Source organism: Danio rerio, chromosome 5 (assembly GCF_052040795.2).
Source record: "Danio rerio strain M-AB ecotype USA chromosome 5, GRCz13ab, whole genome shotgun sequence".
Lineage (NCBI taxonomy): Eukaryota > Metazoa > Chordata > Actinopteri > Cypriniformes > Danionidae > Danio > Danio rerio.
The window spans coordinates 29,237,817-29,260,186 of NC_141025.1; the positions used below are offsets into that span (position 1 = coordinate 29,237,817).

Consider the following 22,370-nt stretch of genomic DNA (forward strand, 5'->3'; position numbering starts at 1 on the left):
TCATTTTTTTTCTGCTCCAGCATGGAGAGAATCCCTGAAAGCAACAATATATGACTTGTGTGTTGTCTTCGGATTGGCAGGTGGCATTCCTGATACGAGGATCTCTCAGTCTGGGCCGCAGGGCATTTCATGCAGTGTTTACTCTCTGCTCTTAGAGAACACCAGCAGTTTGTTTACTTTAGAAGGGATTTTTTAGCAGTTTATCCACATTTAGGCTGTGTTTGAAGTTGTCATTTTAAGGCAATACTGTCAGTTAGTCTCTATTTTTCTGAACCTCTTGCTGCTGGTAAATAACTGGATGTTTAGGATTTAAAATTTGCGAATAATCTAGATTAATCAAAAGAATGTTTACAATTAACACAGCAAATAGTTTGAATTGATTCACAGCCTTAATTAAAACTTGACCCGGCAAATATATAAATGGCTTCATATCCCAGAGTGCAACTTGATGGTAAAATTGTCATCAAGAAAAGATATACAAAAGAGACTAAAACATCAAAATGCTTTGATGCCCAAAATGCCCTTTTTGACCACCAAAATTACAACCAGTGTTGCCAGATTGGGTGGTTTCCTGCCCAGTTGGGCTGTTTTGAATTTGATTATGTGAGTAAAAATGGCATAGGTAGGTTTTTGGAGAAGGGTCTGAAGGGTCTGGCTGCAGATCTGTACTTGAACTTTCAGGCTTGCACTCTTGGACTTGCACTCTCAGGCACCTACGCTTCCTCTGCAACTTGCAATTAACACAAATAAACTGGAAGTTTCCAGTTTGTTTGCATTGCCAGTGACGACGTTGTCTAACAATTCTAAATACCTAAGATGTATACAATGACAGATCCCCTGAAAATAGGTTTGTGTATTCATATGATTATAATGCTTTAATGTAAATTTACAAAAGCAGGACAGCTGGATACACATAATGCAGATGTCAATGCAAGTGATGTGGCAGAAGAGTGCAGAGCTCTGTGGAATGAAAGTCCTTAACCAAAATAAAAAAACAAGATCAACTTAAGGAATTTAAGGCTGCCATTAAGTATTTTCCCTTAGTCCTTAGTAACAATTTCCTTTTAAAATATTTAAGGGACCTTTTCAGCTCTCTTATATGAACAAATTACACTCAAAATGCAAGCATTCTCACCCAATTAAAATTGTTTTAGATAAAAGACCCACAGAACTGTAGATAAATAATGTAATAAAATCATTTAATAGATAAGCTAATATAATGTTATACGTGTCTGGGCAGGAGTGCATCCATGTAAAATTGCAGTTTCAGTGCAGCTTCAAAAGTCTCTACCTGATCCCAGTCCAGTTTACAGGTCCTCCAAACATAATGTCGAGATCAACTCTATAAGGGATATATACTGTCTTAACGGGGGGGGAAAATGGCACATATAATGCGTACTGATGTGTACTTGTAACGAATATGGCAGCTTACCATTCATCCGCCCACCAGAGGGAGCTCTCTTCCGAATATTGACTGGGTACTTCCTCTGTGGTACTTCCTGGTAGCCACCATATATAAGCACACTGCTTATGTGTATTCATTGCGAAGTATTGCCAGTTTCACTGCCTACTAAGCGTTTTTCCTACTGCTATTTCTGCCATTGTGTTATGACCTTTTTGCCTGCTCTTTTGACTACTGTTTTTGGATTTTGGACTCTGCCTTGTTTGCCTTTTTGGACTGCCTCTTTGTTTGCTTATCGTTGCCTGGTTCATGATCACGATTCTGCCTATTGTTTGATACTAGTTGTTTGTTTAATAAACCTCCAGCTTTTGGATTCAATCCGCCTCCATGTCTTCACCTACGGCTCCCTCACAGTACTGCAGAACTGTTTTAAGCCGACCGTCACCATATGTTGCCAGAAACTACAGTGAAACTCTTAAAAAAAAGGCACTTAGGTAACGTTAAGGGTGACAGATAAGAAGTTTGTTGCAACGCTCTTAATGAAATCCCTTACCTCAGGGAATTTTCCCCTTTAGGGACACTTTTAAGTTAATTACTAAAGGACTTTAATGCAAGCCGGCACAGGTGTCGATTGTAAATGACTTCACTTTGCAGAAGAAGCGCGGTTGCCTGCAAGTCCGAGAGTGCAAGCCTGAAAGTGCAAGTGCAAATCTGCAGCCAGATTCTGCTGAACATTTGGGCGGTTTTGAAACGTAAATTGTATATGTAACTCATTTAACAAAACATAACTGTGTGCTCCTACTCCATTCAGTTAGTAGTGATCATTGCATACCGCGTGGCCCTACCCGCAAGAGGGGCTGAAGGAATGTCGTATCAAAATCTGATTCCCCGGACAAATCTGACTCCTTTTCGTGAGCACGTGCATCACGCAGCACCTGCAGTTAAACTCACAGCAGTTTATCATGACACTTTTATCCATAATTTCTTCTGCATTTAACAGGAAGAACAAACATAGAAGTGTTGTCTTATGGACAAGCAGCACCTAATTATGCTCAGAAGAATTTAAAACGCCAAATGGGACAAATTTATATCCCATTTCGAAAGCAAAACATACTCTAATAGTTAGTGTTATCTATACAACATTAAGTGCAGTGTGTGGGCGAGAGGGGGGCAGTGTTTTGATGTGATCCGGTTATTTTGTGGTTCTGTGACAACTCGTGTTAGTTGCTGCATGGTTTAAAATATATATTACAGTTAAAGTAATTAGGTTAATTTTGATTTTAATTAAATTAAATATTAATCTAATATTTTGGGAGTTTTTTGTATTGGGCAGGTTTTGGACAACTTTTGGGTCGAAAAAAAAGTCTGAAAGCTTTGATTCCTTTATTTATCTCCACAGTGTAATGAACTGCCAACAATTTCAGCAAATGTTTTATGCAGTGGATGCCCAGTTTTGATTCCAAATTTACACTTGATTTTGTATCCCTAAGGCTAACTGATGTGATGTCAATTGATTACCTGGATCTGTCAAAGCAACATAAAATTGACTTCTAATATTGTCGTTAAAAACAAGTCAAACATTGAACACAGGAGAGTCCTGTGATCAATTTTTGTTGCAATTTTTTTACACGAATGTAAGATGTCAATATGATGTCGAGGTAGTCAATAGACATTAAATCAATTTGCATTTTTGACCTGTATTTTGAAGTTGTTTTGACATCAAGGTGCCTGCTGGGAAAAAATCTAATCATCTACATTTAAAAACAGAACATCAAGGAATAGATTTTAAAGGGCAGCTAATTTACCCCTTTTAAAGATTTAAGATAATCTTTTGCATCTCCAGAATGTGTCTGTAAAGTTCAAAACACCCAACAGAATATTTATTATACCTTTTTAAATTTGTGAAATTTCTGCTGTTTGGACTTTGTAGCTGTTTTTGTTGCCTGTGCCTTTAATGCAAATGAGCTGGTTCTCCCCTCCCACCATTCCCACGTGTATGTCAGTGCCCGTAGCCTTCACAAAGATAAACAGCACAGTGACAGACAAGAATGAAGCAGATCACCTTTAGTAAAGTAAGAAATTTATTAACAGTTATTTGATATATTTGTTGTGGAGTTAATTCAAGCCTTTCTGCAAGGATGAGTCACACACAATGAAATTATTAATTTTATAATTGACTTTATATTATACATTTATAATGAACTAATGAAACTGTTGCTGTGGTGATGAATTATGTAGCGATTTTACTGTTTTTATTACAAACATGCACAGTTTTAAAGTTGTTTTAGACTTGTAAAACTTATTCTTGATGCCTCGTTGACACTAGCAGCATCTTTGTAGCTGCCTGTCACTCTGGGTGGCGACCTGATTCAAGCGCAGGTGGGTGAAGGTCTATATAGCATATATATATATATATATATATATATATATATATATATATATATATATATATATATATATATATATATATATATATATATATATATATTGGCTGTTGCTCAACAAAGTCACTCTTCATTTGCATAAATTTGAAGGATTCTCAACTTTGTCACATCACTCAACACACCCGCTTGGTCGCCAATGGTCTGGAAGTTGTTTGTAGCTTGCAGTTGCGAATCGCTCCTAGTGTGAATAAGGCTTAAGGTGCTGCTGCTCACAGAAAGCTGAACAGATCATTAAATCCCTTGCTTTGCGCACATTCTGTCTCGTAGATATAATTATACAGTGTCAATTCGGTGGGCGGAGAAACTGCACTCCTACATCACGTTGCTGTGATGCCTCAAAATGGGAGGGATTTAGATCCTATTTTAACACCAGGAAATTTATAAAAAGAGACCTATTGTATTTATATCATTCCAATATGACTGTGGATACACTATACCTACTGACAGTTCTGTCGAAACAGCTTACAAAAGTTGAGTTTTATCATAGGTGCCCTTTAATGAAATCAAAGTGAGCTGATCTAAATAGTGGCATCACAACCAGCCTTACTCTAAATCTTGCTTCCATTCACCCTAGTGCATTTAGTTTAACATTGTACAATTGCAGACAAAAAGTGATTTGTCAGCTGTTGATGTGAAAACAATAACATTATCAAGTTTGTCATTTAGCCCTGATTTTACAAGTCAGCATGTGATTCAAACACCTAAGGTGCATTTTAATAGAGTAGGGAAAGCTTGATGCAGTTTGATAGCTGTGTTTCCCTGTTATAGGCTTATTTAATAATTCATGAATTAAGCAGTCTGGTTCACTTTGTAATTGCTGTTGAGAGATTAATATGGAGTAATATATTAATCTTTGATATATGACTTCACATGTCAGGGTCCCTGTGTTTGATTAATGAGCTCATTTCTTTGGCAGACCTATGGTGCATTAGGGGCAAGGAATAAACTGTGCTTGATTATTCAGACAGGTAAGATGACTCAAGTGTGACAAAATCAGCGCGATTGTACATTAGAGTTAGTTGGAATTGATTAAGAATACAAACTAAAGTGTTACCGGATTTTTTCTTAGGCACATTTATAAAAAATACTTTCCTGGCTTAATCTGAACGCTTAATGGATACATTTAAATGACATACCTCTTCCCATCTATCTGTCTGTCCTTTTTGAAGGTACTTTGTATGTGTAGCGGTGCTGATTTACTTCCTCCCTCTCCTGGTGATGGGCTGTGCTTACCTGGTGGTGGGATTGACTCTGTGGGCCAGCGAGATCCCAGGAGACTCATCGGACCGTTACCAAGAGCAGCTGACAGCCAAACGCAAGGTCTCATCAAATCATCCTCCTCTTTTCATCATTCTTCAAGTCACTGACACTTGCTTACACACACAGAGCAGGTTAACTGAGCAGACAGAGTTTACGCAGTGGGTCAGACAGGGCCGCATGAAAAAAATCACTATCAAGCTCTCCTGCTGCTGCTTTCATCTGTATTCAGTGTGTGGACAGTTTGTGTGTGTCTCATTCACCACACTTGAAGAATGTAAAGTCTAAACATACGGTTTCCTCTCCATTTGCTTTAAATATCATGGCTATTCTTATAGTGTATTTTACCATCTTAACCTTGTCATTAATTATACTCACTCAGGATTTAAAAGGATAGTCAAAAAATGAAAATGACCTCATCGTTTATTCTTTCTCATGTGGTTTTAAACCTTTAGGAGTTTCTTACTACTGTTGAACACAAACAGAGATGTTTAGCATTTTTCTAAATATTTTTTTTGTGCGTTCAACAGAAGAAAGAAAATCAAATAGGTTTTGAATAAGTGAAGGGAGAGTAAATGATGAATTTGTTTAAATGTACATTTTTGGATCAACTATTTGATCATTTAGCCAGTGTAAATTTACACAAAACACATGTATTCATTGAAATGTGGGGCAATTTTTATTTGTCACAAAACAATTCATTGAATAATATACTCGTGGTTATCACGTGTTTTAGATTCCTCTCAAATTTACAATTTACAGTTCAACAAAGAGTTTAGTTCTGCCATCTGAATTAAAATGTACAACTTAGGCTCATTCTGAAAATGTAGCCCTATATACATTTCTGGAGATTGCAAATGATTTAGCCAGAAGTAAGTATGGCTGCATTTCATCTTTAAAATGAACGCTACGGGGCACTATGATGCTGATCCTTTTCGATTTTAGCCAACAGCGACTGCTTACCTCCGTATAGACCTCGTCATGTACGTCGGCAGACTTGAGACACAGATGACAGGTTCAAGTCCAGTAAATAACAGTTCCAGAAAGTATATCAAAAACAGAAGCCAAAAAATAAATAAATAAGTAAATAACAGAGTGAGAATTTGGTAAAATCTGAAAATGTTATAAAAATTCGATGAGGAATTTTCTTTTTCTGGATTGCTTTTAAAAGATGTCGGTTGGATTTAGGGAAGTGGTTGGCCAGGTCAATCGGGGATTTTGAAAACACGGTTGGGTTAAGAGAAGGAGGGTGGGTCAGTCGATTGATCAGTCAGTCAGTCATTCAGTCATAAAGTCGACAAAAATCTCTGGTGGATTTTTGTGAGAACAGCAAGCATGAATGGCACTCACGAGAGAAATTTGAGATCTCAAAAAGCGTACATAACAGCCTCTGGTGGTTTCGCGAAAACAAACAATGCACAAATAAAACATAGCTCATGGGATGTATTTGGTGCTCTCCAGAAATGTATATAGTGGTTCGTTTTCAGAATGAGCCTGGGTTGAAAATTTACGAACAATGGAAAGTACTAAAACTAAAACATCATGAAATGAATAATCAATGCTATTTATATTGTTGCTCCTCAAGATTTACTGCAGACAATATAAAGACTTGCTGTGAACTTAAAGACTAGATTTGACCAATTCTAGCTCATTAAAGGAAAACAGAATCATCTATCAGAAACATCAAAAACAGAAAAATCTAATCTCAATATCAACAAATTCATTTGCTCCTTGTTCAAACTACATATTTAAAATTAGCTGAAACAACTCAATTCTTGAGTTTTTGGGGATAACTTTTATGTTGAGTTCACTTCATTCATCCGTTCATGTTACATCCGCTGTGTAAAACATATGCTGGAAATGTTAGCGGTTCATTCTGCTGTGGCGACCCCAGATGAATAAAGGGACAAAGCTGGAGGAAAATGAATGAATGAATAAATAATCGCCTAGTGTTGGGACAATATGTTGTGTAAAAGAATGTGAATTGTGTAAAAGCCATTATTTTTTACAGTGCTGTTTCTCATTCATCTAGCCATTATTAGGGAGGGAACTAATTTTATAGATCAAATATGCTTCTTGATTGAATAATCTTATATTTATTTCACCTTCTCTATGCAATCCAAAACTTCCTCTATACTTTTTGTTTATACCTAATAGCTTGATGTACTGTCCAGGCTCATTAAAAAAGTCTAGTTGTCTTGTCATTTATTACTTTATTGGTGATCAATAATTTTGTTTTTAAAAACAATTCAATATATTGAACAGGTTACGAGTTAAACAGGTAATACCTGATGAAATATACAATTTGTTTCATTTTATTCCACGTAATTCCAAATGGAATTAATAAAGAAGTAGAAATAGACTTTCCATAAGGGAAAATCTACATTTACCTTACACTAACCTAATTATTATAATTAATTTTTAGTTGCTAATTGGCACCAACCAATAAAGAAGAGTCAAGTGACAGATTTAATACATTTTCACTAATGATCAAAATGATTTTCAGGAGCCGGATGAGGCTGTGTTGTTAGTTTTTATAGGTCTTATTTGATTTTCTAGGTTGTTATCGGTGAATAACATATCTTGAAATGTCACAGTTGATCAATCTGAATTAAGTATGCCAGAGAGACAGGAAAAAAATGAGTTATAATTGGAATATGTGCATTTTACAAGAATCTACACTGGCTAATGTCAATATAATTAATGTAAATCAATGAAAAAAGTGCTTTGAAACTGATTAAAACAGACTGGAGGCGGCAATAAAACTTTTCTGTTTTGTTCTACTGATTATTCATCTAAAATAAACCTTGAAAGAAAATTATGTTGATTGTAGACAGTGGTTTTAGATATTAAATACTATGAAAGACTGATGCACCAAAACAAAACAATTAGTGACAAAAGACAATAGGTGCAGTCAGCTTTGTGGCATCACAATCTTCACCCAAAATGTTTTCTCAGCACACTCCGCTGGTACTTATGATGACACAATGTGACATCAGTACTACCTCTGAGCGTCTGTATGTGGCCTCGTTTTCCTTTTGAGATTCATAAACATCAAAGAAAGCTCTGACAGTCTGCTGGTGACTGAGTGATTCGCTACTACATGCTCTGGCTTCTGGTGGAGTGTGTCATATGGCGCTTTTCATGCTAATTTCAGGCCCACTTCAAGCTGTATGCTGATCAGGAATTTCCAGTGTTGTAGAGCAAAAGGTAGTTAAATGGAGCTGACCTACCTTTCACAGATGTAGAAAAGATGCAGCTTATAGAAAGCATTCATAAGGCAGCTTTATCTGTGGAAGAACAACAGTTACAACTCAAAAACTTAAATGTAATACATTTATTAGATTATTATATTACAATTTAAAGGTGAACTTGGTCATTTAGTTTTTTTGTTGTCCAAATTATATATATATTTTTTAGACAAACGTTAGAACAGTGGTTCCCAAAGTGAGGGTCGCGGGACAATAGGGAGGGGTCCCTTGGCGATTTCCAAACATCTAATTCATTTGATTAAACTATTAGAATAACCATTTTATCTATAACCTACAGAAGAACAAAATAGTAGTTAATAGTAACATTGTCAACATGTTAATATTCAATCATTCATTTTCTTTTCGGCTTTAGTAATGGGGGGGGGGGGGGGGGGGCACAGCAGAATGAGCCCCCAAATTATTCAGCATATATTTTACGCAGAGCATGCCCTTCCAGCTGCAACCCATCATTGGGAAACACCCATACACACTTACATTCCCACACATACACTACGGACTTGCTGTGAGGCAATCGTTCTACCCACTGTGCCACCCGGACGCCAACAAGTTAATAATAATCATTAAAAAACATGCAAATAAAAAGCCAACAATCTTCGATTTTTTTTTGACCCCTGAGGTGATTATGAATAGCGTCAGATGCAGCATGTTGCTTTTATGGCATCAGGTTAAACAAGACTAGACAGCTCTGCCACAAGCACAGAAAATACATAACCAACAGAACAGTGACACTTTCTTCTAAAAATCTTCTCTGGGTGAGTTAATGATGACAAAATATAGATTTTTGGGTGAACTATACCTTTAAGAAATTGAAGGTAGATGCCCTGACAGATATATGCTGTTGACAAATTACTTGTGCTCTTTAGTGTTTGACTTACATTTAATATAACTTACAATTTACAGGCATATTCTACATCTGTAAATGTTAGAAAGTCATGAAAATATTCAAATTTTACTTCCACAAGTGCATGAGCTTCTGCATGTAAGTTTGTGCTAAACTTCAGTGCAATAATACTGACTAAAACCTATTTTTTGCAAAAAATAATTGTGATTTGACAATAATTTTGCAATATTTTTTACATTATGCTTTACTATACCTATTCGTTCTTCAACTCATACAAATCTCAAGATATTAGGATGAGCCTAATTATCTCTTCATTCTAGCATCCACCACAAAGTCCTAAAAATGATTTCCTACATGACATGGACAGTGTTCTTTAGATCAGGGGTGCCCAAACTTTTTCTTATAAATGGCCAAAAACTAAATTGAGACTACTGGGCTGAAGGTACATATAGCTGCCATGGGTACTTCCTAATTCATTGGAAAACATTACTTTATATTAACTAATACAGTATATGTATTTTTTACATTTTATAATGAACTTATTGCTGCAAAAACAAATCTAATTTATAACAGAATGGAGATATACTCAATCTGCACCTGATTTTGTCTTTTGCATTGTCCCCAATCTGTCGAGTGACAGTATTTACATTGTTACAAAGTATTTATTTACAAATTTGCAATTAACATTTAAATGAAACATTTAATTTCAGTTGGCTTTTTGTAGCTTAGCAATAAAACAAACAAACAAACAAACAAAAAGGTTATTTTAAATTAGAAATGACAATCTCTGGTCATTTTGTGAGCCGAATCAAAGGTTACAATGGACCAACTTTGGCCTGCAGGCCCTATTTTAGGCATCTCTGCTTCAGATTCTTCTGTCCACTGACAAAATTCTTTTTTATTTCCCTACTTTATTTAGACTTGTGTATAGATGTGTATCTTTAATTTCATCTTTAATTTAGCAATATTTTTATCCACACTAGACTCTTCCGTTTTGAGTGTGATCATTTAATTTTGACATCAACACATTTTTTCAGTGTGCACTGGTATCCACATGAATGTGATAAGTTAGTATTGCTATTCTCAGTAGTTTATTGTTGTTCTGTTTCTTTTCTGACTGTGAAACAACAGTAGTGTTCACACAAGTGCAAACATTTTTAAAGCACAGTTACAGTAAACTACTGATGACAAAATTTGTCACATTCAAACCATGCATAAACACACCTTAAATATACTTTGAGCTCATGGGTGTTACGTTTAACATATTAAAACACAGCATGGATTACAGTTACTGTAGAAATGCGTAGTTCTCACTCTCAATAAATGGGATAAATTGCAATGCTCTTGTCCCTCAGTAGAAGATTATGTTGCCTATGCTTGTAGATGCACATTAGCATAACTAACCAGAAAAGTTTTTGTGGACTAAATGAAGCCCAGTTTGTGTTTTGAAACTAATTCCTAACTAAGACTAAACTGTCTAAACTAACTAAGACAGACGCTGATCAATGAGCTCCAGATTACAGTACATCACTTCACAGACCAAACTTCAACTTTCAAAAACAAACTTCAGTGCCAACAGACGCTGACAAAGGAAACAAGCTAATCCTACAAAGTCCAACAAATATGCACAATGGCCTGCTGGTTGCAGTTTGTCAGTGCAGTGTAAATTTGCCTTTAGAGTCCAGATCTGAAAATTATTATATGAAGCACAACCTTCATGCAGTTTGGGAGATCTTGTTGGTCCTACCTAGTTAACTACTAGGTATTTACATCAGCAAAATAAGTACAATGTACTAGGGATGTCCCGATCAGGTTTTTTTTGCCCTTGAGTCTGAGTCATTTGATTTTGAGGATCTACCGATACCGAAACCCAATCCGATACTTCTATAATACATAAAAAAATAATAAAGAAGAGCAAAGAATCAGATCTGGGATGTTCCTTATTTTTTTATTTAATTGACCTTATTCAACATTCAACAACTCTGTAAACAAACAGAGCACTTCTGTGAGGTAGCTTGAACAATCAAGTAATAAATAACAAATTCTTCCTTTTTGGACTTCAGTGCAACAGTAAATATAAAAATATATATAATATAAAAACAAATAGCACCTCAACTTAACAAGTTTACATATCTCACAGTTTGCTAGAGAAATGTTGTCATCATCAACTTTATAATATCTCCAGACTGCAATCATACTCGCACTTTCAGCTTCAAGCTGCTTCCATGTTCTACTTTGCTGGCATTTAACCCGAAGGCCTGATTTCCGATCACGTCGGATCTAGACACCCCTACAATGTATACTAAAAAATGCTGGGTTAGTTCAGCAAAAGTTGGATTAAAATATAGACAAACCCAACTTTGAGTTAATTGTGGTCTTATAAATTTAAATAAAATAAATCCAAGCATTGGTTATGTCAATATGTTGCCCAAAATTGGGCTGAAAATAACCCAGCACTTTTTTATTGTGTACATATTATATTGCGCAATACTAATGGTGCTGTTAAGGTGGAATACAGGTAAGTTTAGGGACCAGTTGGGTGGTTTAGGGTGGGTAAGTTTAAGAATGGGCAAATGTTTAGGTATAAGGTATAGGTCAACTGTGTAAATATGAATGTAATTATATGCATATCCAATGTAAAAACATTTACGCTCATAATTCAATTAAATAAATTCAAAAATAGCTGCATTGTACCAAACTTTTAAATTAAATGCAAGTACCACTTAAAGTTTACTTTAAATGAAACATTTTTTAGATGTTAGTTTCAGTATTGTGCATTTTTAGGAAATCAATAATCTAGTGTGCCCCAAAACCATGACAAAGCTTGCATTTAGAAGATATAAACTGATATAAACATGTAAAGCTTGCAGTTTGTCATTTCCGCCCAAATGGACCACCGATTTTATTCACGTAAACCCACACTTCATCACATCATAACCAATCAAATGCTCTCTAGTATCTGACATGCCCCACCCCCTTTAAGATGCTTCACATTTGCTTTTCATTTGATGCGCTTGAGCTCAACCACTCTCACTGGCAGAGCTGTGATAAAACAAAACACTATTGGCTGTTTTTAAAAAGAGGAGGAGCTATGTGTTTTGGTAGAGATTACGTCAAACATTGAATATAATGCTTATTTCAAAACACTTCATGGGACCTTTAATATAAAGTTGGACCCCAGTACACTAAAAAAAAATTATTCAAAGATGATTCCTTGGATTTACTCAATTTTTTTACGTTAAGTGGTTGTAAACAAATTATTTGTGTTGAGTTTAAACCAACACACTAAGTTGAACATTATTAAACATAATTTGTTTGTTTAAATTCAACACAAATAAATTGTTTGCAACAGTTCTGCATGCAACACTTTTTTCAGTGATATTGTTCTTATCATGTGACCTGAACATGCCGACCTTCCTGAGACATCTTGCTCCATATAAAATAAAAACAGATTTTATTAGGAAACTAATATGGCTGTTTATTTATTTATTTACAACATATTTTTATCAATGACAAATGAGTGTCCATTTAAAGCTAAAGTTTGCATTTCTATGTCTCAATAAATGATACAGGTTCCTAAATACTCACCCTGCCATCCATTTTCAGCCTCACAAGTACCTCCTAATCTCATGAAGCTGGCTAAATATGTCAGGCTGCCACAAATCATTATATCTTTCGGGGAAATCAACCTGCATAAGCCTCAGTAACTGTCTCTTCACATTACAGGTACCTGAAATAAAAGAAAAACATTTTAGCAGAGAAACAAATGACCCAGAAAACGTAATTAACTTCAGTTGAAGTTTGGCTTTTTGGTTAATGGCTCCTGCACATCACACAGTGTTAGCTCTCCAATTTCTGCATTGTATTGTCACTTTTGATGACAATATTTGCAAGCTGCTTTCTGGCGGAGGCTTAAAACCACCACCCGAAAGCTGTCGAAAAAAAATTGTTAAGGGACATTATGTCTGTCAGCATTCTGCCAACTTTGGTACAATGTGGGCAGCATGCGAAGCCCAGGAAATCAGCCCGAATGTCAAAAAGACGGTATTTATAGGCATAAAGCATAACCGTTATTGAAGATCTCTCTCTTCTTCCCCGACCTTCAGGTGGTGAAGATGATGATTGTGGTGGTGTGTACGTTCGCCGTCTGCTGGCTTCCCTATCATGTCTATTTCCTGATCCACCAATTCTACCCACACCTGTTCGAGCACACCTTCATTCAGCAGGTCTATCTGACTATCATGTGGCTGGCAATGAGCTCCACCATGTACAACCCCATTATCTACTGCTGCCTCAATGACAGGTAATTTCACCTGAAAATACAGTAATTGGCACACACATCTAGCTCTTTCCTGACTCCAGCTGAAATTTGCTGTAATATCATTATTGTTCCAAATGATCCATCTTTGTACCAGAGAAAGCAGTCTAAAGCTGTGATGTATTTTTCTCTAATCTATCCCGGTTTCACTCGGATGTTGAAAATCCATCACAAAAGCCTTTGATAGACAACAAAGCTTTAATACACTAGTCAATTTCCACCTTTAAACCTATCAGCATCATCACATCTGTTCTTCTCCAACATTCCCGATCATCTCCTCAGGTTTCGAGCCGGATTTAAACAAGCTTTCCGCTGCTGTCCCTGCGTCCCTGAAGGGTCCTACGAGGGTCTAGAGCTCAAGTCCACTCGCTACCTTCAAACCCAGACAAGTCTGTACAGGGCCAGCCGCATGGAAACCAGTGTGTCCTGCGTGATGCAGCCTAGTGAAGACGGCCATAAGGTCACATTCGGGAGCGTCAGAGGGGCTGCTGTGAAGCCAGCAGCTCGCAGCCCGTCCAGAGAGTTCACCTCCAATGGCTCATCCTCTCGCAGCATCTCCAAAACCGTGTCGGAGACCTCCAGCTTCTACTCCAGTAATAACCTACAGGAATGAGAGCGGAGAAACACAGTCATGGAAAACGAATGCCAACCACGCTTAATTGATTGATGTATCCTCTAAACGGCAGTGTAAATGCGTTTTGAAGCTGGTTGAGTACACACACGCTAAGTGTTTTTAATTTGGAGCTATCCATCATCTTTCATTCTTCTCACATTCTATTCATTAGGTTTATAATTATAATTAGAGGAACATTTCGATTGATTTTGTTTGGGAAATGCTTTCTTACCAAAGTGATGTAAATGACATATGGCATTGTGCTGACGTGTACAGTATTAGGAGCTTGCTTTATTGATCCCGCAGATATTTTTAAATGTTTACATTCAGTGGAACAAAGAGTCATTACATTGTATATATACTGAATATGACCACTAAGTTTGTCTTTTAGTTCACTATAATAGAAATGCATCTACATGACAGGAATAGGTTAAGACATATCAGAGTTGCGTTCCCTGCTTAATCCCCCAAGCCTCCACACAATGGCTAAAATGATTTCTGGGCACATGTTGTTTCTTTACCTGCTTCTGCACAGGTGCAGAATATATTGCAGACTTCACACAGTATTTTCCTTTGCAAGCACCTCCTGCCTTCAAATGCTCTAAACTGTCTGAAAAAAGAAAAGAAAATCACAGTGGCCAAAGCTTATACTATAGTTCAGTTAGAGCAACGATCCAGCATGTGAAATGAACATGAACTATGTCATTTGCCAATATACCTATGTAGCTCGACAGGCTAATATATAGAACAGTATTGAATGACTTTAAATGGTGTGCCTGGAAATACAAATAGATGTCGGTGAAAGCTCTGAATGCTATGATTTTTTGCTGCCCTGAAGAATGTGGAAGAAATGGGATGTGCAGAAAATATTTGAACTTTTTTTTTCTTTTATCTCCCCTGCCTGCTTGCCTTTATTTCATTTTTAGATTTCTTCATTTGTTTGTTCTTTTCATACCTGAATCTTTACTAAGCTCTGCCCCTTAATTACTGTTGCTGCTGTAGACAGGCTTTACATTATTATCTTGTAGGAATGAACTGAAAATGAGCATTGTAAAATGAGGTCATGAAGTGATGTGTTTTTTATTGATTTTTTAAAATTCCTCAGTGATTTTGACTTGACTGCACGTGAGAAACGCAACCGTCTGAAAACTAACAAACACAAGTTAGTTCAGTTGTAGGTTTTCAGAGTCAATTCTAGAGTACACTTAAACAAAAAATAAACATGGAATTTGTTAGCTCAGATTGCTAGTTCTGTGGGGAACAATTCATCTGTCATTAAGTTTGTTCTAATCTTTAATTGAAATTTGAAAATTCACTTTCTATTATAGTTGTTTTTTTTTCAGTAAATTGTCAGATTGTGTATATTTCAGCTATTGGGCGTGGCTAACATATTTAACCGCGCCCCTCCAACTGTCAGTTTTGGCAACAAACAAAAATGGTGAGCAAGAGGAGTCTGTTAGGTTGTAATAACTCTTCTAAAACTCTTTTGCCATCTTTCTGAATGAAATCCCACTTTACTACATCCAATCAGCTCGCAGTAGAAAAAATAAGCTATTTAATATTCTGTTTCTCAAATGCTTCAACTCAGTTGAAGTCAGTTGAAGAATTATTAGCTGTTTATTTTTGTCCCCCAATTTATGTTTAATGGAGAGAAGACACAACATATTTCTAAACATAATAGTTTTAATAACTCATTTCTAATAACTGATTTATTTTAACTTTTCCATGATGGCATTAAGTTGGGTAAATAATATTTGACTATACATTTTAAGACACTTCTATACAGCTTAAAGTGAAATTCAAAGGGTTAACTTGGTTAATTAGGTTAACTAGGCAGGTTAGACTATCGAAAAAAAAATAGCTTAAAGGGGCAAATAATTTTGACATTAAAATACTTTTTTTAAATATTAAAAACTGCTTTAATTCTAGCTAAAATAAAACATTATATATGTATATGCCTTTATTGGTACTTATTTCATCTATTTTTCTACTAAATAGACTTTTATGCACTCTTAAAGATTTTAAAGGGTGTTTTTCCATAGAAAACCAGTTTTGGATCCCCAAAGAACCTCTCAATGGACAGCTCTTGAAAGAACCATTTTTTTAAACACTTTTTGATATTTCTTGAACAGACATTTTTCTTTTATCACATACTGTTTTCACCTAATATATAATCGCAATATATATATAAACAATATAATTATAATCTAAAAAATTAAAAAATTCAGTTTATTAGTTGTAACTACAACTTCTATGAGAATGGGAATATTTTTTACAACTTCTAATCTCATAATTACAACATAGCGTGATTGCAACTGTTTTTAAGCATCTCACTTGATCTAAATATATTCTGCGTTTCATACAACCACCTTGCTCTTCAGTAGCAAATCTATAGTTAGTGTTGCATAATCCCACAGTTATTGTTGTGACTCTCTATCTATCTTATTAGTGAAACAAGTTGGAGAGAGAGTCGACTAAATATATTGGTTCTGTGACTCCAAAGCCCTGGGAATTGAAGGTGGAAAGTGTTTTTTAACTACTGGCTATATGCTAGGTAATTTTTTTATCAGGCTGACTCAAATTCTTTTGGCGAAAGATGCTGCTTTGTTTGGCGAGTCTTTTTGCTGGTTACATAAATGACAAGTGGCCTGTTGAGAGTGCATTTCAGTACTTTGAGTGTTTAAATCATTAATATTAGTTTTATGCTCATTTTGGAATTTCACATAGAAAAATTACTTAAAGGACATGTAGAAAATCTTAAAAACATTAAAAATGTGCGCATACAGCTGAGTAGGATAAACTTTTTATCTGATACAAAAGTGCATAAACTACACCGAAACAAATAATTCATTTGATTTACTAAATACTTTTAAGGTAAGTGGTTGCTAACTATTTAAATAGGCTAAATTTAAACAAACAAATTAAGTTGAACATTGCTAAACAAAATTTGTGTGTTTAAATTCAGGATGAATAATTTTGTTCAGTGTATGATGGAAACAATAATAAATTCTAGGATGTGCATCAAAAAAGTTATGTGATTTTGTTTTAACAGATCATGTGATAACAACAACGAGCATTTATGGGACGGCATTAATGGACAAACCAGCAGACTGACCACATTCCACAACATCTGAAATGTTGTTTTGGTCTTTCTAAAATTCCTTAACCAAAGTGGTTCAGAATTATTACCTCAGAACTGTCTTGAGTGGCTGAGTTTCCAAACAGTGGTATCACGCCTCTAAAATCCACCACACATTCATAGTGTTTCTGAGGCGCAAGTCATTTAATATATATATAAAAAAAGGCCCACAGTAGCTTCTCCCACCACAACAAATTCCACTTTTTCTTTGCTAAGAGTTTTTTTTTTTTTTTTAAACAGTGCTAAATTTGTAAATGTTTTATGTTTTATAGGGCTAATTTGGATCTTTAGTATTTGCATCTAATCTAATCTAGTATTTTTTTTTTTCACTTGATTATGTTATAAAATTACATTATGAAACCTTGATCTTTCCCCCGAAAGCTTTTGATGTTGAAAAGCTTATTAAAGTGACTTTTTATTTACATTTTCTGTTATTTTACAGACTTATTTCTCCATATATTATTTCCTAAACATTATCTTGTCTCAAACTACCAAAATTTAAATAAAAGTTACTCTTTTGAAACTGCACAGTTAAATTTTCATCATCAAAAGTGGACAGAGCAGAAATAAAACTCCTATAATGCAATTTACAACTGCAAACAAACAGAAAACAGCTGTGAATTACAGAATATGGAAGCTAATATCTTTTTTTGTCTAACTATTTATTCTAAGAAAGTACCTAAAAAAGAGGATTATTTCAGACACAGGCATTAGTTGGACATAGTTTCAAGGATGTGAACAGCCCTGAGATTAAAGGGTCACTTCTTGTCATCTCCAAATTACAGTAATTTGAACATGACATGAACGCAGCATCTCAGTTGGGTCAGGAGTTCGACACAATTTACCAAACTATGATTGAAAGAGATTTTACAACTTTGTTAATGTTTAACTAGGTATTTACATAAGTAAAAATGTACAATGTACACTCAAAAATGCTGAGTTAGTTAGACAAAAATGAATTCTAATTTGGACAAACCCATCTTTGGGTTATTTTGGTCCTATAAATTTAAATAAAGTGAATCCAAGCATTGGTTTTGTCAATGTGTTACCCAAAGTTGAAATTCTGGCTGAAATGACCCAGCACTTTTTTTATTGTGATCATGTTGTATTACGCAACACTTATGGTGTTATTGAGGTGGAATACAGGTAATGTAAGGGACAAGTTTAGTGGCATGGTTAGGTTAAAGGGTGGATTCATGTTTAAGGAATGGGTCAACTGTGTAATTTAATGTAATGTAATTTATTGCTGAGGTTTGACTGGTCAGTAACATATTTACTAGGCAGGACTTATTTAGTAGTCAACATTTGAAGAAGGTCATCAACTTTCATCAAAGTTACCCTAAAACTATTGAACAACACCAATTCTTGCTCAAGGACAATTTTTGATTCACTTCGAATGGTGACTACTGTAGTGAAGCATCCATGTAGTTACTCTCTTGTAGATACACTTGCACTCATACTGGACAATGGTAGAGTAAAATTAGCTCTTCAAATAGCTCTCTGGTTACTGTCACAGCCAGAAATATGATACCGAGGTACAAGCCATTGAGGGACAAAGAGGGTGAGGAGGGGGGGGGGGTGTTCCTCAAAGTTACAGGAAGGATGTAGGGATGGGGGGGGGGGGTATGGTTGAAGTGAACACCTGCTGCTGTTCTTGACCAGGATTGTAACAGTGGTGTCCGCTTTCCAAAATGGAGGAACATTCTGTTCCTCAGCATGATTGGACAGAGCGGCTGTCCAGAGCGTGTTTGTGGATCAGAGCTTTCGCACAGCAGCGGAGGGCTTGTTATGATGATGCAACATGTTCAGAATATTTCAGACCGCAAATGACTGTGATCTGAATGTGCCTGACTGTTTGACAGCTCATTCAAAGAGTAAATGAACCACACTTTGCTTCTCTTTCAGAAAGCAGCACCTTTGGCAGTGCACAATCACAGTTGCCTTCACGTTATATAGTAGATTGAATCCTTGTGTCTTGTTCAAATTGACCACCCTTTTGTTATGCTAGTAGCTGTTTTTGCCCCTTTCACTTGAACACATAGTTTTGGTGGCATTAGAAAGCCAACATACTGTTAAACTAAACTTATTCTTCTTCCGTTTTCTTCTTCTTAGACTATTTTAACAACGCATCTTCTCCTAGACTGTTCATACTACAACCACCAAACTAACTCCAAACCTCCAAACTATACTAAATTAAGTTGCTATATCTTTTCCAACTGATCCGACTTATGGTTTTCCAAAAAACTGTTCCAGAAAATTCAGAAAAGTCCCATTGACTTAACATCAGACCAAGCTTTGTGACCTCGTAACTCTACGCCAGACTGTCATACAGACTTAAGGTTGGACTCATTTAACTCAGACTACCAATCTGCCAATCACTGATGACGTTTCAACTTACTAGCCATACCCTAGCAACCACTTACGGCACCCTAGCAACTGTCCCATAAACTTATAAAAAACTATAAACTATATAAAATTAATACTATAAATACTATAAAAAAAACTGCCATTGACTTTACATTGGAAGTCACTTTGATCTTGAGAGTTCCTTTCCACAGTGATGTAAACACAGTGGATCCCTATCCTTAAAACAGCAATGTACAAACAAACAAAAAAATCTATAAATATAAAACAAATATTTATATAATTGTAACTAATTTTATAAAGTAGGCTAAATGAACAAAACACCTCGATAATTTTGGTTTACTTTCCTGTTATGGGGAGGGGGGGGGACTATGTGTTATATCTTAACACCTAGTTTTTTTTTAATCACTCAACTTCAGACATTTTAGGTCAGTGCAACTGATGCTTTCAAAAGTTAAGTACACAGCGGCGTCAATGGTGGTGGCTAGTGCGTCGACTTATGGCACTCCAGTGTTCATGGAGACTCGAGTTCGATTCCCACCTCCAGGTCCAATCTGATCCTTCCCCTTTCTCCTCTCCCCACATTTCCCTTTCTATACTCTCTACTGTCCTATCAATTAAAGTTGAAAAAAAATGTTTAAGGATATAAGGATTAAGGATTACGTTTTGTTTGTTCACTCAACTTCAGTCATTGCAGTTCTGCCGACAAAAAATGTTGAGTTGGCACAACTTAAAAAGCTTTGTTACAGATGAGTTCGCCTCTCCAGGAAACTAATAATGTTATGTTATCCCAACTGAATGTTTTTTTATATTACTGACAAATAGTTTTAGGTTGGTGCAGCTGATGTTTTCAAAAATTGAGTGAACAAAAAAAAAAAGCGAAAAGAAATAAGGATTATGTTTTTTGTTGTTGTACGGACTTATTTTTTTATAGTGTATAGACAAAAAAATAATAACGTGTGAGAGTTTTCCATAAAATATCATGTGAGGTGACAAAATGTTCATTTTTGGTTGACCTGTCCTTTTAGTTTGAACATAAAACAATAAGAAGAGAAAGTAATAGGTGGTCACATTCACAAAAAACTGTGGTGCTTTGGCGTGTATGTGTGTGTGTGTGTGTGTGTGTGTGTGTGCAGTCACAAGAGGGTTTGCTCTCATCAGCTCTATCTCTCTATAATCAGAGTAATTACCCCAGAGAAGAGAACACAGAGGGGAGGACAACAGCTGTGTGTAAAAGCATTCACAAACACACACACACACTCACACACACCGGCATTCCTCTCCATTCTGCATGGCTGCTAAATTTCACCCAGACTTATTATTCGCGTCCGTACGTAAACATGGCACGTGTGTGAGTGTGTGTGTGTTTAAACATACCTCTACACCAGTCCAGCTGCTATAGTTCATCAGTTATTCAGAAAGAAAGATGCGCTTTGATTTCCATCCAGCACAGGAGGCCTGGACTGCTGCTTTCACTGACTTGAGATGTCCTGTAAGACTCTGATCATGAGGATTCTTGGCAACCCTTCCATTAACTACATTAATCGGCGCATGACATTTTTAAGTCAGTTTGATGCTATTTTGGTTTCTGCGCCAACAACAGTCATTATTTAGGTTTTATCACCAAAATGCTGACCTTTTTAAAGTCATCGAGCTGATTCGCTGCTGTGAATATTATGTGTATTTGTTCTTTTTGTGAAAAGAGTGTCACGCTTAATTGATGTGTACATTTGCATTAGAAAAAAAAAACAAAATCTCTCTGCAAAGCCTGTTTTACAGTGTTACAGTGGGCTTTATTTGTTTTTGTTTTTTTAAAGTTCTGCACACTTATAGTTAAGGTCAACTGATCAGGGATCTTGAAAAATTAACATTTCAAGTTCTTCTGAATGCCATGCAGACCATCTGGTACCACTATGGTATCCACTTTGTTTTATGCCTTTTTTATTCCTAATTATGTTTACTTTCTGCATCAGCCCTTTGAATTAAAGGACAATTTGATCCTTTAAGCTGACATGATTACATACAGAGTAAACTTTGATACACATGTACAGTTCAAATGTTTGGAAACATTTAGGTTTGTTCATGTTTTTGGAATAAGTCTCTTCTGCTCACTAATGTCTGCATTTGTTTGGTCAAAGATACAATAGAAAATATTTTACAAATATTTTGATATAAACTAAAAGTTTTTAGTGTAAATAGATATTAAAATGTCCTTTAATGCAGTGACTGAAAGTAGAATTCTCCTCTGTCACGATCTTTCAAAAATCATCCTAATATGCTGATTTGCTGCTCCATTATTATTATTCTGTTATTAATAATGGTTTTTATAGTTATCATATATTTTTCATGTTTTATTGTGGAAAGAAAACCTGATACATTTTACTTTTCTGACTTTTTAGATTAATGAAAAACAAAACAAAAAGAAAACAGTGATTGTTTGAAAGAAAATCTTCTATAAAATTATAAATCAGTTTGTCAATTTGTCAGTTTCAGCCATTTTATTAAGTCATTGAAGTATTCAAAAGTATTTACAGTAAAGAAGTAGCCTATTTACAAAAAAAAAACTGAATGTCTGAATGTTAATTTAACACAGTTTTCACAGAAAGATGAAGCAGCACAACTTTTAATAATATTCAGAAATAGCTTTAGAAAAGCAAATCAGCATGATTAGAATGATTCGGTCTATATTAAACTGTTATTTTAAATAAAAATATTTCACA

General features: G+C 35.5%; 1 protein-coding gene and 1 long non-coding RNA gene across 5 annotated transcripts in view; one reads left to right on the plus strand and one right to left on the minus strand.

The window, feature by feature from the left end:
* Nucleotides 1-14,147, plus strand: part of tacr1a (tachykinin receptor 1a) — a 52,599-nt gene extending 38,452 nt beyond the window's left edge. The window contains 3 exon segments of the mRNA NM_001270478.1: nt 5,016-5,166; nt 13,323-13,519; nt 13,817-14,147. Of these exon segments, the coding sequence (NP_001257407.1) occupies nt 5,016-5,166; nt 13,323-13,519; nt 13,817-14,147 (679 nt within the window).
* LOC141385822 (uncharacterized) overlaps nt 1-22,370 on the minus strand; it is a 95,282-nt gene that overhangs the window by 23,294 nt on the left and 49,618 nt on the right. For 2 of the 4 annotated variants that reach the window (XR_015491257.1, XR_015491258.1), the window contains exons 3-7: nt 14,669-14,757; nt 13,756-14,135; nt 12,805-12,946; nt 8,337-8,393; nt 5,080-5,242 (exon numbers count right to left, since the gene is read on the minus strand). This is a non-coding gene — a long non-coding RNA (uncharacterized LOC141385822). Of the gene's footprint in view, nt 1-5,079; nt 5,243-8,336; nt 8,394-12,804; nt 12,947-13,713; nt 14,136-14,668; nt 14,758-22,370 lie in introns of those variants that run through there. The other 2 variants (XR_015491259.1, XR_015491256.1) reach the window with 1 other exon arrangement.